Source organism: Callorhinchus milii, unplaced genomic scaffold (genome assembly GCF_018977255.1).
Source record: "Callorhinchus milii isolate IMCB2004 unplaced genomic scaffold, IMCB_Cmil_1.0 Scaffold11, whole genome shotgun sequence".
NCBI classification, from domain to species: domain Eukaryota; kingdom Metazoa; phylum Chordata; class Chondrichthyes; order Chimaeriformes; family Callorhinchidae; genus Callorhinchus; species Callorhinchus milii.
In genome coordinates this window covers 17315658-17328654 of record NW_024704752.1, presented here as the reverse complement: position 1 = coordinate 17328654, position 12997 = coordinate 17315658, and the positions used below count along the sequence as shown (strand labels likewise).

The 12997-nt window shown below is 41.3% G+C and overlaps 1 protein-coding gene across 5 annotated transcripts in view; it reads left to right on the top strand.

The window, feature by feature from the left end:
• The window catches only part of si:dkeyp-97b10.3, a 16460-nt gene extending 4574 nt beyond the window's left edge, over window positions 1-11886 (top strand). Inside the window, exons 1-17 of one of the 5 annotated variants that reach the window (XM_042339309.1) lie at window positions 89-353; window positions 2470-2504; window positions 2776-2823; window positions 3146-3193; window positions 3430-3462; window positions 4171-4200; window positions 4591-4641; window positions 4827-4873; window positions 5051-5100; window positions 5192-5412; window positions 6677-6930; window positions 7134-7268; window positions 7486-7624; window positions 8285-8338; window positions 9173-9244; window positions 10557-10835; window positions 11345-11886. In XM_042339309.1, the coding sequence (XP_042195243.1) occupies window positions 154-353; window positions 2470-2504; window positions 2776-2823; window positions 3146-3193; window positions 3430-3462; window positions 4171-4200; window positions 4591-4641; window positions 4827-4873; window positions 5051-5100; window positions 5192-5412; window positions 6677-6930; window positions 7134-7268; window positions 7486-7624; window positions 8285-8338; window positions 9173-9244; window positions 10557-10835; window positions 11345-11388 (1740 nt within the window). In that variant the 5' untranslated portion in view covers window positions 89-153 and the 3' untranslated portion in view covers window positions 11389-11886. Of the gene's footprint in view, window positions 1-88; window positions 354-2278; window positions 2345-2469; window positions 2505-2775; window positions 2824-3145; window positions 3194-3429; window positions 3463-4170; window positions 4201-4590; window positions 4642-4826; window positions 4874-5050; window positions 5101-5191; window positions 5413-6676; window positions 6931-7133; window positions 7269-7485; window positions 7625-8284; window positions 8339-9172; window positions 9245-10553; window positions 10836-11344 lie in introns of those variants that run through there. The other 4 variants (XM_042339308.1, XM_042339312.1, XM_042339311.1 and 1 more) reach the window with 4 other exon arrangements.
• Window positions 11887-12997: the final 1111 nt, after the last annotated feature.

The following is a 12997-nucleotide window of genomic DNA, read 5'->3' as shown; positions in this document are numbered from 1 at the left end:
GGCTGAATGGCCTCCTCCTGTTCCTACGTTTTCCTGTATGAATTTTAAAAAGGGAATTTTTTAAAATCTTTTGGTTGCAAAAAAAAAAAAAAGAAACGTCGCCAGTAAATCGGGAATAGGCCATTCCGTGCTATGGTGCTCGACCTCTGAAATATGGCTGGGCCAGTATTTTCTTTTACGCGCGGGTACCAAAAAAAAAAAATGCAGGCGAGGAATGGAGCAGAACTGGCGGAAGACAGCAAAACATGTTCAAACACGGGCCTTGTGAAAGGAGCAAGACGCGGCCTTAAAAGATGCCTCCAGTGCATAATCCGACGGACTAATTGCAAGAAATCAGAAGGCATTAACGAGCAGTAAATATGTGCCTAATATTTTCTGGAGAAACTGTTGCCTTTGTTTAGCTCGAGGCATTAGCAGCTGGAGAGCGGTGTATGATGGCAACGTTTGACAACAACAAAATTACATGTGTAAAGCACTTTTCACGTCAGGAGGATGTCCCAAGGCACTGGGGCAGTCGGTGTTTCAGGCCCGAGCTGGGGGGTCGGGATTGGGGAGGGTGGAGGCCAGGGGGGGAAAGGTGGGTGATCGAAGGCACGGTCGAAGACGAGGGTCTTGAGATGGGTCTTGAAGGAGGCGAGAGAGAGAGGTGGAGGGCCTGCGGGGTGGAGTTCCAGGGGGTGGGGGCAGAGTGGCAGAAGGCTCGCCCGTCAATGGTGGGCGGGGGAGCCTAGGGACGTGAAGCAGGCCGGAGCCCACTGAGTGGAGGGAGCAGACAGGTTGGTTAGGAAGTGGCAGAGGTGGGGGGGTGGGGGGGGTAGCAAGACCATGGAGGGCTTTGAAGGTGAGGACCGAGATCTTGAACTGTATCCTCTGTGGGATGGGAAGCCAGTGGAGTTGGGTGAGGTTGGGGTGTGATAGGGTTACTGGACCTGGTGCGGGAGAGGACACGGGCTGCAGAGTTCTGGATGATCTACAGCCTGTAGAGGGAGGAGTTGGGGAGGTTGACAAGCCTGGATGTTATGAATGCGGTGCGAGACAACGGTGGAGCCGGGCGATGTTGCGGAGGTGGGGAAGGCAGAGCTGTCGTGGTACGGATGTGGGGTAGAAAGGATAGTTGAGGGTCAAACAAGATGCCAAGATTTCGGTTTACTGTACATTCTGTGAAGCACTTTGAGACGTCTCGAGGACATGATAAGGCGTTAAATCAAATGCACGGATTATTATTATTATTCAGTGTGGACTTGTGTCCCTTTCATCAGGTACTGCACCAGGTCACCACTTCTGGTCCAAATCCCTGACTGTCCAGCGCCTTGGGACGTCCTCCCGACGTGAAAGGCGCTGAGCAAATGTAATTTTGTATTGTATTTATTTGGAGCTGTTGAATCATTATTGCTCAAATTGTTTTCCCGGCTATTTGTCACCTCCGACCTACGAGTTTCTGAAGGCAAACACACCTGTGTTCAGACAACAACCATGATTGGTTTCAGCGCCTTGGGACGTCCTCCCGACGTGAAAGGCGCTCTATAAATGTAATTTTGTTGTTGTTGTTGACGGATCAAGCATTTGATGTTACAGTATCAGATCCACAAATTCATTTAGGAAACCAGTTACCCACCAACTTCTCTTGGCTGATGTTAAATTCCCTGAATTACAGTAATTTGATTAAGTACTGAAAACTTTTGAAATGTTATGTTTGTTTGAAGGATGGGTGTATTTATTTCAGTTCATATTTCTGTAAATATTGATCAAGTTACACGTCCACTTTGTTGCTCCAGGACAAGACTGACTCCCTTTGAATTTACAACTTGATATTGCCCAGGACTCACCTGAATGCTCTATCGTAATAAGTCTAACTTTGGATTTTCATTCTGAATTATTATTACTTTGGTTATTTTCCATCTCTGTAAAGCATAGTCGCCATTTGCTCAGTTTGTGTCTGGCACCAGTGTCCTCACAGCCTGATTGCAATTTCCATTGCGTATCTATTTGCCGTTTTAAACTATTGAATATAATTGTTTGTTGCCGTGAATACATCTGTTTATTTTGTCTTGCAGTCACAAAACCATTCTATTTTTAATTACACGGTGCTCTGCGGAAGGAGAAACCTCTGCAGCAATTTGTTCAACACGCAGCAGGATGCAAATGACTTTCCTGCGGTTGTTTTGACAGAGTTTCCCGCATGTGTTTGAGTTTGGGCTCGACAGATGAAAGTTGCTGACTCTTTTATCAGTTGGGTTACATTTATGAAGCAGTAATATGTCACGTTTCCTGTGGACAGCAGGGTGTGATGGTTGGCTTCTTCCGCTGTTATGAAACCTAAACCCCTAAAAAGACTCCTCCTCCAGTGAGTGTTTATCTTACTCTCTTCTCAAACAAAACAACCACGTGGGTCAAATTGTAACGCTAAAGTAATCCAGCGACCAAGATTGTTAAGAGATCTATTATAACTGGTCTTCATTTTTCTTACAGTGAGGAAAAAGACATTCTGCTGAGGGGACTTAAAGGTAATTTCCCAGCTTATGAATGATGAGCTCAAGTATAACATGCTTTCCACTAATTATTTTGTGTGGTATTCTCACAATATCTTCTGCAGTGTGAGCACCACAGCCAAAGGCAAGAAGAACGTCAAATGCAAATAATAATAATAATAATAATAATGATAATCCTTAATGATAAGACTCCTTCTCTGTTATGTTTCTGGTAGATTTAGATGTGCAAGCGTGTGATTCTAGCGAAACAGGTGAAACGTTTTTATGTTATTTTTTCATGACGCAGACGAAAATCAAGATGACATTGTCCCTTTGGTTGAACATTTAGAATCAGGTCAGTGCTGTGCCATTCTTCACACTCTCACAGTCACCCCACTGAACATTGTCGCATTTGAGACATTTGTGACCGCTGCTGCTACACGCTTCGTTCATGAATGTTTTCTTCGTGCTTACGCAACTTTAAAAGACGATAATCATGGGAGACGATTCTATGACATCAAGGTGTCAATTAGGTCTTATGATTTCTTTCTTGTAATGCACTCCTCAGATCTCAGAATTTCTCTCTCTCTCTCTCTCTCTCGATTATGAGTCTTTCAAAAACATCTGAAAAGGTTTGTTTTAGACACTTTTTTCTAACTTTTCTTTCTTGTGATAAGCTTCCGATGATGAAAGCTCGACATCCTCATCAGAAGAGAGTAACTCTGGTAAGTTGAGGCTGTGTTTCGTGCACTGTCCTGGATTTAGCTGCAGCACTTGGTGTTCAATGATACTCAGTGTTAAGACAGAAACGTTTCCCAAACAATGTTTTTTGGAGGGTGGGTTAAGTGTTCCATCGAAGACACCACAGGGATCAGTTGACAATATTTATTTTGAGGTCTGTATTTATATCCTAATGCAAAGAACTTGTGTTTTTTTTTAAATTTCTTTATTGCTCTTCCAGAAAATGGGAATACAGGATCTGAGGAGGAAACAGGTAATTAAATTCCTTTAGGCCTGCTCAATAACTGTACACACGCGTTTCTCCAGGTGGCCATGTTCACGCCTAATAATAATCCCTCCAAAACCAAAACAATAATAAATTGGTCATTTTCAATCCCCGACTGTTTGTGGGACATTGCTGTGCGCAATTGGCTGCCGTGTTCGCCCACAAATATACAGTCAATTCACTTTACAGTGTGTTCTGTGAAGCGCTTTGGGACGTTCTCCCGACGTGAAAAGCTCTATATCAAATGCAAGGATTATTATTGTTATTATTATTATTCAGTTTTAGCGGCCATCGCTTGTTATTGTTCATAGTCTTGCTCCCTCCCTTGACTCCTTCAACGCACATCTCAAAGACCCTTCTCTTCGACCACGCATTTGGCCACTCTTCTACCTCTGCCCTCCACCCCCTCTGATCCCAATCCCCAGCTCGGGCCCAAATCCCCAGGCTATCCAGCGCCCCAGGACGACCTCCGACATGAAAGGCGCTTTACAAACGTGACTTGCGGTGGCGGTTGCTGATTGTTCGTGCTGAATCCAGGGCTCGTTTAGTCATGATTTTTGTGCATTTGCAGTTAGAAATTGCAACAATATGTAGTTGCTAAAAATTTGCCGTACAATCTTTCATTGTTTAATTCTTGTCATACATTCTCGTTTTTGAAACTTTAAACATTGCCATGAAATTGTCTTCAATGTTTAGATAAGGAAGAACCACGACCTTCTGCTTCAGGTGATAACTCTATAAAAATATATTTTAAATATACAGTGTTTGTACAAGCTCAGAATAACTATATCGGTAACAGCTATTAATGTAGAATTTATCAAACCACCTGACAAGAAGTATTGCTTATCACAGCATGTTTTACACAGATAATAGGCATTAGAAGCTTTGTAGTAAAAAGGTTAAATGTGACTGTTTGACTATTTTACTTTGTAAATTACAACATACCCTTTAAAAACCTAAAACCTCTTTATTACGCCTTGATCTTTATGTTTCGTTCATCTCAAATGAAACAAGTTGATTAAGAATGGAGAACAGGAAGTACTCAACTTCTCTATTGGCTTTTATTTTTCCAATAAGCGTAAAAAATTTTTAACAAATGAACTCATTGTTTTCCAGGAGACCACAACTGTGAAGATACAACAATCCCAACAAGTCAGGCAGATTCAGGTCACTACCTTTTTAAATTAATTAATAAATTGATTTGTATGAATTCATATTAATTATCATTATTAGTTCAAAACGCTCTATTTCTCCAGAGGCATTTTGGTAACCTATTTTTCATCAGTGAAGATTCCTGACGGCTTTTCCTGTTCGCTGTGTAATCTGTTGAATATCGTATTTTTTGCTCACAGGTATCGGTACTGAGCCGTTCTGCCCGAACTGCTCCAGCTCTCATGCGGTGAGTCATTTTTATACAGTGTTTTTATAATTCGTAGAATCGCTTTGTTTTTAACGAAAGGCGATTGCGGAGGCAAAGACTGCCAGGACAAATTTGTAGTGTAACTGCAATAGCGGAGCGCAAGCACACATCAGTGTCACGTAAATCTCCATTGCAATATTTTCTTTTAATTAACAGAATGAGAGCTGGGAACAAGTAACACCCAGAAAGATACAGGAATGCTTCCAGTAAGTATTTTCACAGGAATTTATCAGTAATAGTAATTGGACGTTGCCCGTTTCAAGTCAAGTCAGCTTCTCCTCTTGATTTTGTGTACAGCTTGAAGTTGGATGACGAAGGAAGCTTCCAATGTACTGTGACTGGACTAATGTTTGAGGTGACAGACAAGGTCCACATCAGTTACTCCATATTGTCTTGGTGCAAACACGACACATTTCTGCAGGGCAGTTGGAAAGTTTGCGGTCCGTTGTTTGACATAAAGTGCAACAACCCAGCCTTGTTGAAGAGCATCTTGTTCCCTCACTCCCTCTGCTTAACAGGTGAGTTTCTTCCAGAATATTTAAAGATCGCAACTCACGTTTCCTTTCCTTTGTACTTTGTACTTTCTTCCACGCCTTGGAGTGAGTGTTCACATCATTCTCTACTGACAAACAACAACAAGATTACACTTGCAGTGCGCCTTTCACGTCGGGAGGACGTCCCAAGGTGCTGGACAGAGTACAGCATTTCAGACCCGAGCTGGGGTCTGGGGGGGAAGGGAGTGGCCGATGGAGGGTCTTGAGGCAGGACTTGAAGGAGGCTAAGGAGGGGGCGAGGCGATACATTTCAGCTTGAAGGGCCTACACTCTGGACATCAACAAGCAGGAGACTCGCACAGAAGCTAAAGATGATCATGCATGTCGATACTTTTACCCATTAGCGTTAGTTGGAGTGGAAGTCCGGCTGTCACAGAAAACCACAGCATCTTGAAGCCACTCAGAAAAAAAAATGCTTGTGATCTCTTTTCCTATTTCCTTGTTACCCACCGCTGGATCCATTTCCCAAGCAAGCAATCTGTTCTAAAGGCCCTCATAAAATTTCCGTGCAGAGAACAAGAGCAGAATGAATTGCCTCCTGCGTACAGTTTTGCCTCTGCCCCTCTGGGAAGCACCTTGCCTCTTATCGATGCCTATCGTAAATAGCCACCTAACGCATGGAATTAGCATTGCTGTCTCAGTAGCTCAGCAGAATATAATACAGGGTGTTAATAAGATAAGAACATAAGAATTTGCAGGCGAAAGAAGACCAAGGTCCATCCAGTTTGCCTTCCACCATCCTGGCAGTCGCATGACATGTCGTGTCCCAAGCTATATATTATGTTCACACAGTCCTGTTACCCCGCCATGTTTTGTGTCTGTAGTGCACTGACCAATAACCGAAACATGTCGAAGCATGATGATAATTGTACTTAGAAGTACTTAATACTATTCAGTACAAATGTTTGACTGTATTTAGACGTCCAGAGGATTGGGGTGAGTGAGTGAGCTCTATCAACTTCATGGCAGGTAATTGATCCGTTGCCATGTTTGGTGTGACATCTTCCCTAACGTGGATGGAGTGAGGAGAAAGTTACTGATAGACATTGTTACACTTGACTCGTCTGCAACAGAGAATAAAAATTAATTGTAAGTGAAAGCAGGGAGGGTAACAGGACTTTGTGAACACCCTGTAGGACAAAATGATTTCTAACATTGACTTTTTTTTTAAAAAAAAATGACAGTGAGTTGCTTTATCTTTACTGATCTGTGTCCCAAACCTTTGCAGGTCACTCCTCTGATTTGCAGTTCAAAATATTTCACGTCAAGGACAAGAAAAATGAAATCGAGCACTCGGTTGATTTTTCACCAACGCATGTTAAATGGAACGTTAGCTCTCTCTCACCTGTGGGGCCAGTCTATCAGAATTCCACGGAAGATGTACAGCACCATGGCGTTGTCCTGATTTATAAGGTCGTCGACTGCCACCCAGGCTTGTTGTTTCGTGTGTATATGGCAGTCAATAACGACTCCGTCATTAAGGTACGGACTGGATTAACTGGAGTGATTTCGCAATGGTAAAATGGTGGATTTGTTGCCCTCCGTGTTTCCGCCACAGCTGCACCTTGCGGCAAATCATAACGCTCTGTGTTTGAGATTTAACGGACTGCTTACTGAAATTGACGTGATTTGAAGAGGATTTTGTTTTTTTTGCATTCATGCCCTCTTTCCATTTTTTTTTAAAGGATATCATTAAGGCTGAGAAACATTCCAAAAAGAAATCTGTTAAAATCGATAAGCCTACACCCTGCCTCAAGAAACTGACATTAGGAAAAACATACAGACTGCTCAGTGAATCACAGGCTGACATAATTCCTGGGGTATGTTGGAAGGAATAATGGTAGACGATTTTCTTCTGCTTGAGTGCGAATGCTACAGCAAATCTTTTTATGTATGAACACGATTCTGAACAAGCAGTGACAAGATTGCCGTGCCCGCATGAAAAGTAGACACAAAAGGAAATATAAAGCAAGTCGCATTGTTACCTTTTTGTTGAGCGTGAGATTCATGTTGGGATTTTGTGGTTCATTTCTTTAGGAAATTGAATTCATAGATATGGGATCTCTCAAAATCAAAAGTTATTATGAAGTGTATCTGGAGCATCCAGTAGACTTCGACCTGTCACTGATACAGATCGACTCGAGTGAGAAAATATGGACCTCGAAACTACGGGAATGTAAGTATCTACGAAATGGCAATTTGACTGGATTCTTCAGAGCAGTGGGACACGTTGGGACAAGAGAAGAACGGGCACTGATGATTTTTGTCACTCACACTGTAGCTGAGTACATCTCAAGACCCTCCTCTTTGACCATGTGTTCGGCCGCCCTCCTACCCCTACTCTCCCTGTCCTCAACCCCTCCTGATCCCAACCCCCTGCTCGGGTCCAAAGCCCTGACTGTCCTGTGCCTTGGGATGTCCTCCCGACATGAAAGGCACTGTACGCATGTAATTTGTTGTTGTCGAGTCAGCAACAAAGCTCTTCAGGTTTTGCCTGGTGCTGAAATCTGTCAAAGCCCATAAATTGGGAACCCTTGAAGTCTGTATTTTGAAGCAGGTTCTCTCAGCACAGAGTCGACAGACCTTCAAAGGATCCAATTTTTAACTGCATTAACATAGAGACCTGAGCCAATTCAATGTTAACATTATAAAAGTTAACAAATTTACATTTGAGTGCAAAGTCGCTAAAGAGCTAAGAGCTAAGAGTGGATACTTTCTCCTGTACAACTTAAGATTCTCCTAATTGCTAAGTGAAATGGGTCTCCTTAAAATATAACTTTTTTTTCTTCCCTTTTAATCTCAGAAATGTCTTTTTAATGGCGAATTCACTTTGCAGGTGATTGGACAAACATTAACTGCAATGACAATCGCAAAGGGAGAGACGTTAACAGTGAGTGTTTATTGTGGTCATTTGTTGGCAAGAAGATCAGGAAGTTAAAAAAAAATGTTTAGTTAGGGCAGACCATAAACGTTTTTTTATTCAACAATTTGTTGAATACAATGGAGCCCTTAGTTTGAAAATATTTCCTTTAAAAGATCGAGTATGTTGTTTAAAGGATTAATTGATAAGAATGGTTGAATGCCATAGGCATTTGCTGTGAGATACTTACAGTAATTTAAATATAATAATAATCTTTGATATAGCGCCTTACCGTACTGTTGAGATGTCTCAAAGCGCTTCACAGAATATATTGTAAAGTGAATTGACTGTGTATTTTGTGGGTGAATTGTGGCAGCCAATTCCACACAGTAGTGTCCCACAAACAGTCGTGGATTGAACGACCACATTTTTAAAATGCAAATTGAGAGAAATATAATAGATAAAATTCCACTTGGGTTTAGATTTACTCTATCAACGTAGCATTTCAGAGTGGCAAGAATTTGGCAAATTCTTAAACACAGACATTTTTCTGTACTTTTTAAAGACTGCATAAAATGGCTTCAGATTTAAGAGAGTGGTTCGGAGAGAAAATGAGCAGGTTAGGCTTTTATATTCTATAGACCTGGTGTCCTCTGAAAAACAATCAGGTTTAATGCCCACATTTGCCAACAGAAATACTTTGAGGCTATCCATGTCAACTCATGAAATGCTAGAATATAAGGAGGGGGAATCATGTAAGTTTTAAGTGGGATTCACTGATAATTAGCATGGAGTTTGTCAGGGCACTCACTGGGTTTTATGCAGTTATCAGCTTTAACAGAACATTTCTTTGGTGCCTTGCAGAAAACAAAAAAAGAAAATCCTCCAGTGACGATTACGAGGAAATGGGCATTAGCAAACGATCACGAAAGAATGGTACAAGTACAGTAATTATGGTTATTCGATAGAATTTAACTGCCGGATGTAATCGTAACAATTTACACCTGGTGCATAGTAAAAGCAGAGGGTCTGTAAAATTGATGTGCTGTTCCAGGTCTCTGTAACCTGTGGGTTTGTGTTATTCGGCACAATGAAACGCATCATCGAGAAATAATTTAGTACTAAAATGCAATTACCAAAAACCAATTTTTTCTTGAAAACGAGTTTCATTTGATGCCCAGATATCGTAAGCGTCCGCCCCCCTGCCCCCCGCCGCCGCCGCCACGAGAAATACGTTGGTATTTAATCTTGCTTTTTTTTAAAAAAAAAAACGGATTTTGAAACCTTATTTACAGTCTGATTTGGTTGAATTTGATGTTTTGTGGCGTTTCATCAATAATTGAACCTCATGCTTTCGATTCTGCTGAAGCTCTGGCGCGTAGGTTGTGACACACTATGTAGTTACAGTGAGATGCAGCAGAGGACGCTGTAGTTCTGACTTCTGTAAAGAAAAAGACTTTGAATTGGCATTTTACCAAGGGTGGACAAAATGTTTCATTTGATACCTGTATCTCGACAGTATGGATTGCGTCTCTGGTTACATTCTGACTTTTCTTTGCCAACCTTTTTGCTGCATAATAGCAGCTTTGAAGTTTTCAATGATCCACACTGAAGTCGTAAATAATGTAATTATCGCACTTGTTGGCATAAAGTAACTGAAACCATGTTTCCCATCAGCTAAAAGCACTGATTATCAAGAAAACGCCCTAAATAACAAACTTCCATCTGTGGCGTTTCCAGCGGAGAGATCACATAGATCAGACTATTTTTTTTCTATATTGTGCACTGAATACACTTTCCACAAATCACATTTTTCCCGTATTATGCAGCAATTTACAGCATCCAGAATTCGGCAACTCTTCAATCTTTTTGTTTGATTCCATTATTCTATATACTAGTATTTGTTAAAATACTGCAACTTGCACCAACATATTTCTTAAGTTTATGTTTTAAAAATATGGGGGGGGGGTGTTGACGACAGAAAATAGACGACATATAGTATTGAACTAAGACCTCCAGTCAGGTGACACAGCCTTGATATGTTTTGGGGCTCCACAGAGAAGAGGAGAATAAATTTTGTATAAAATTTGAAAGGCGAAAACATCATTAGTTATCGTGTTGTTTTGGTAGCATTTAGTTTTCAAGATGACTGCTGTTCCCTATACGGAACTGTTTCCACCGGACGCCTAAACATTTTCAGTGACTCCCTTGCTGCGAATCTCTAAATGAATGTTTCTTTCCTCAGCAGATGGAACGCTGTGCAAAAAGAATATCCTGACCGAAAAGCAATTAATGCAGCTAGCTCAGAAAATGGACAAAAATTGGCCAGTCTTTGCCATCAGCTGCCTGGATTTACAGTCCCAAGATATCGACCAGATTAAAAAAGAGGATGAAATTGTCACGATTCAAATATTTAATATGTTGAAGAAATGGAAAAATCTGGAACTGGACAACGCCACTCCTTCCAACCTCCTTTTCAAACTCCGAAATGCGAATATTAGTCCCGAGGTCGCAGCTATCCTAGAAGGTAAATAGAGTTGGGAATGGGGATTTGCGATTGGTAGAGAAACTGACGATTTCAAATCCTTGTCTGTGCTGAGGTAACTGATCCCAACTGAGGCAGCGAGTGAGGTGGTACGTTCCCTGGGCAATGGAAAGGGGGGAGGAGAGGGAGCGATAGGATGCTGATGTGCATTGATTTTTGATAGGATCGAGCTCAGCTAAGATGCCCCGCGTTGAGGTCAAATAGCCTGTCGACACTCAAAGCTTACCCATGAATAATGGTCACGTGCGAGAGGTGCTGGAGGGCATCCATGGAACTGTACCCAAATAGCGGCGACAACTTAGGCAATTGCATTCAGAAGAGGAGGATCAAGGCGACAGACGCCACCAGCTTCACACACTGATTCTCTGGGTAACTGAAATACAGGATTCTTTATTGCTCAAATAGCCATTAGGCTTGCACAGTATGTTTGGGTGATTAATACTGTCCATTATTACTGCATTTATACCCATTGCGTTATTACTTCCTCGCAGATTTCGATCAGAACACTGAAGACAATAATACTCCTTGCACTTGAAAGCATGAACATGGTAACACACGAATAAACGAAGTTGAGAGAGGCCCTTTGCAAACCATTTATGTAGCCTCCGGCAAGTCGATTGATTCCACGTTGTTTACGGCTTCTGTTCTGCGGGTTCAATTCATCCAATTTTGTAAAATAGCAAAAATCAAAAGGTTTGCAGGATTTGAATGTTGTACAGTAAATGTCTAAGCTGTGAACCTATGTAATATACACGCTACAGCCTTTAGCTTTGGAAATTATTTTTGTATGAAAAAAGGATGTCTTTCCTCCTTTAGAAAAGTAAATCCGTTTAAATCTTACAAATAATCAAGCACAAATAATTTAGGATTCTAGAGCATTATATGCTGATTTGAATTTTTTTAATGTAAACAGAATTTCAATGTAAGACAAAACCAGATTTTAAAATGTAAAATGTAGCAGTAAATAGTGAGGAGGACGTTTTGAGTGACTGTGAAGAAAACTTTTTTTTTGCACTTTTCAATAAAATCACAATTTTTTTAAATCTCAGTTTCTTTTCTTCTGATCAAACAATGGGAAAACGGTAGGTAAATGGGACTAAAAGGATTGCTCTTAAAAGATGGCTTTCTTCTGTAAATCTCTGTGGTGTTGTGCTTCTAAGAAGTCGTGGGAAGGAAAAAGGAAATATATCAACTCTTGCTGTTGTCACACTGTGAGCTCAAAGTCATGATGTTTCTTGAATATGCAAACTTTTCACCGAGAAGCTAAACATCTAACAACATTATACTGCTATATTTATTCTCACCCCTATCTTGTGATTACGCACCATTCATTAAATCACATTGTTGGTATAGAACACTTACTAGAAATGATACATGAACTCGTGACTTACACAACAGTTGACAGTATTAATCCCCCATCCTCGCCCGACTCCACTGGCTTCCCATCACACAGAGGATCCTGGTCAAGATCCTAGGCCTCACCTTCAAAGCCCTCCATGGCCTTGCTCCCCCTTACCCCTGCGATCTCCTAACCCCCTACCAACTGCTCGCTCCCGATCTAGATGAGGACATCGGAGTTAATGTATCCAAATTCGCGGATGACACTAAACTAGGAGGGAGAGTAAACACTGAGCATGACATTAAAAAAATGCAACGAGATATAGATAGGCTATGTGAGTGTGCAAATAGGTGGCAGATGAAGTATAATGTAGGGAAGTGTGAGGTCATCAAAACAGGGCAAAAGGAAGAAAGACATCCTTTGAATTTTTTTTGCACTTTTCAATAAAATCACAATTTTTTTAAATCTCAGTTTCTTTTCTTCTGATCAAACAATGGGAAAACGGTAGGTAAATGGGAGGTAATCTAGAAACTAGATCGTGTTAGCGTTCAGAGGGACTTGGGTGTCCTTGTACACCTGTCACAAAAAGTTAGTTTGCAGGTCCAGCAAGCAGTTAGGAAGCTAACGGTATGTTGGCATTTGTTACAAAAGGGATGGAATATAAGAGTAGGGAAGTCTTGCTGCAACTGTATAGGGCCCCGGTGAGACCGCACCCAGAGTATTGTGTGCAGTTTTGGTCTCCTTATTTAAGAAATGATGTACTCGCTTTGGAGGGGCTACAACGTAGATTCACTAGGATGGTACC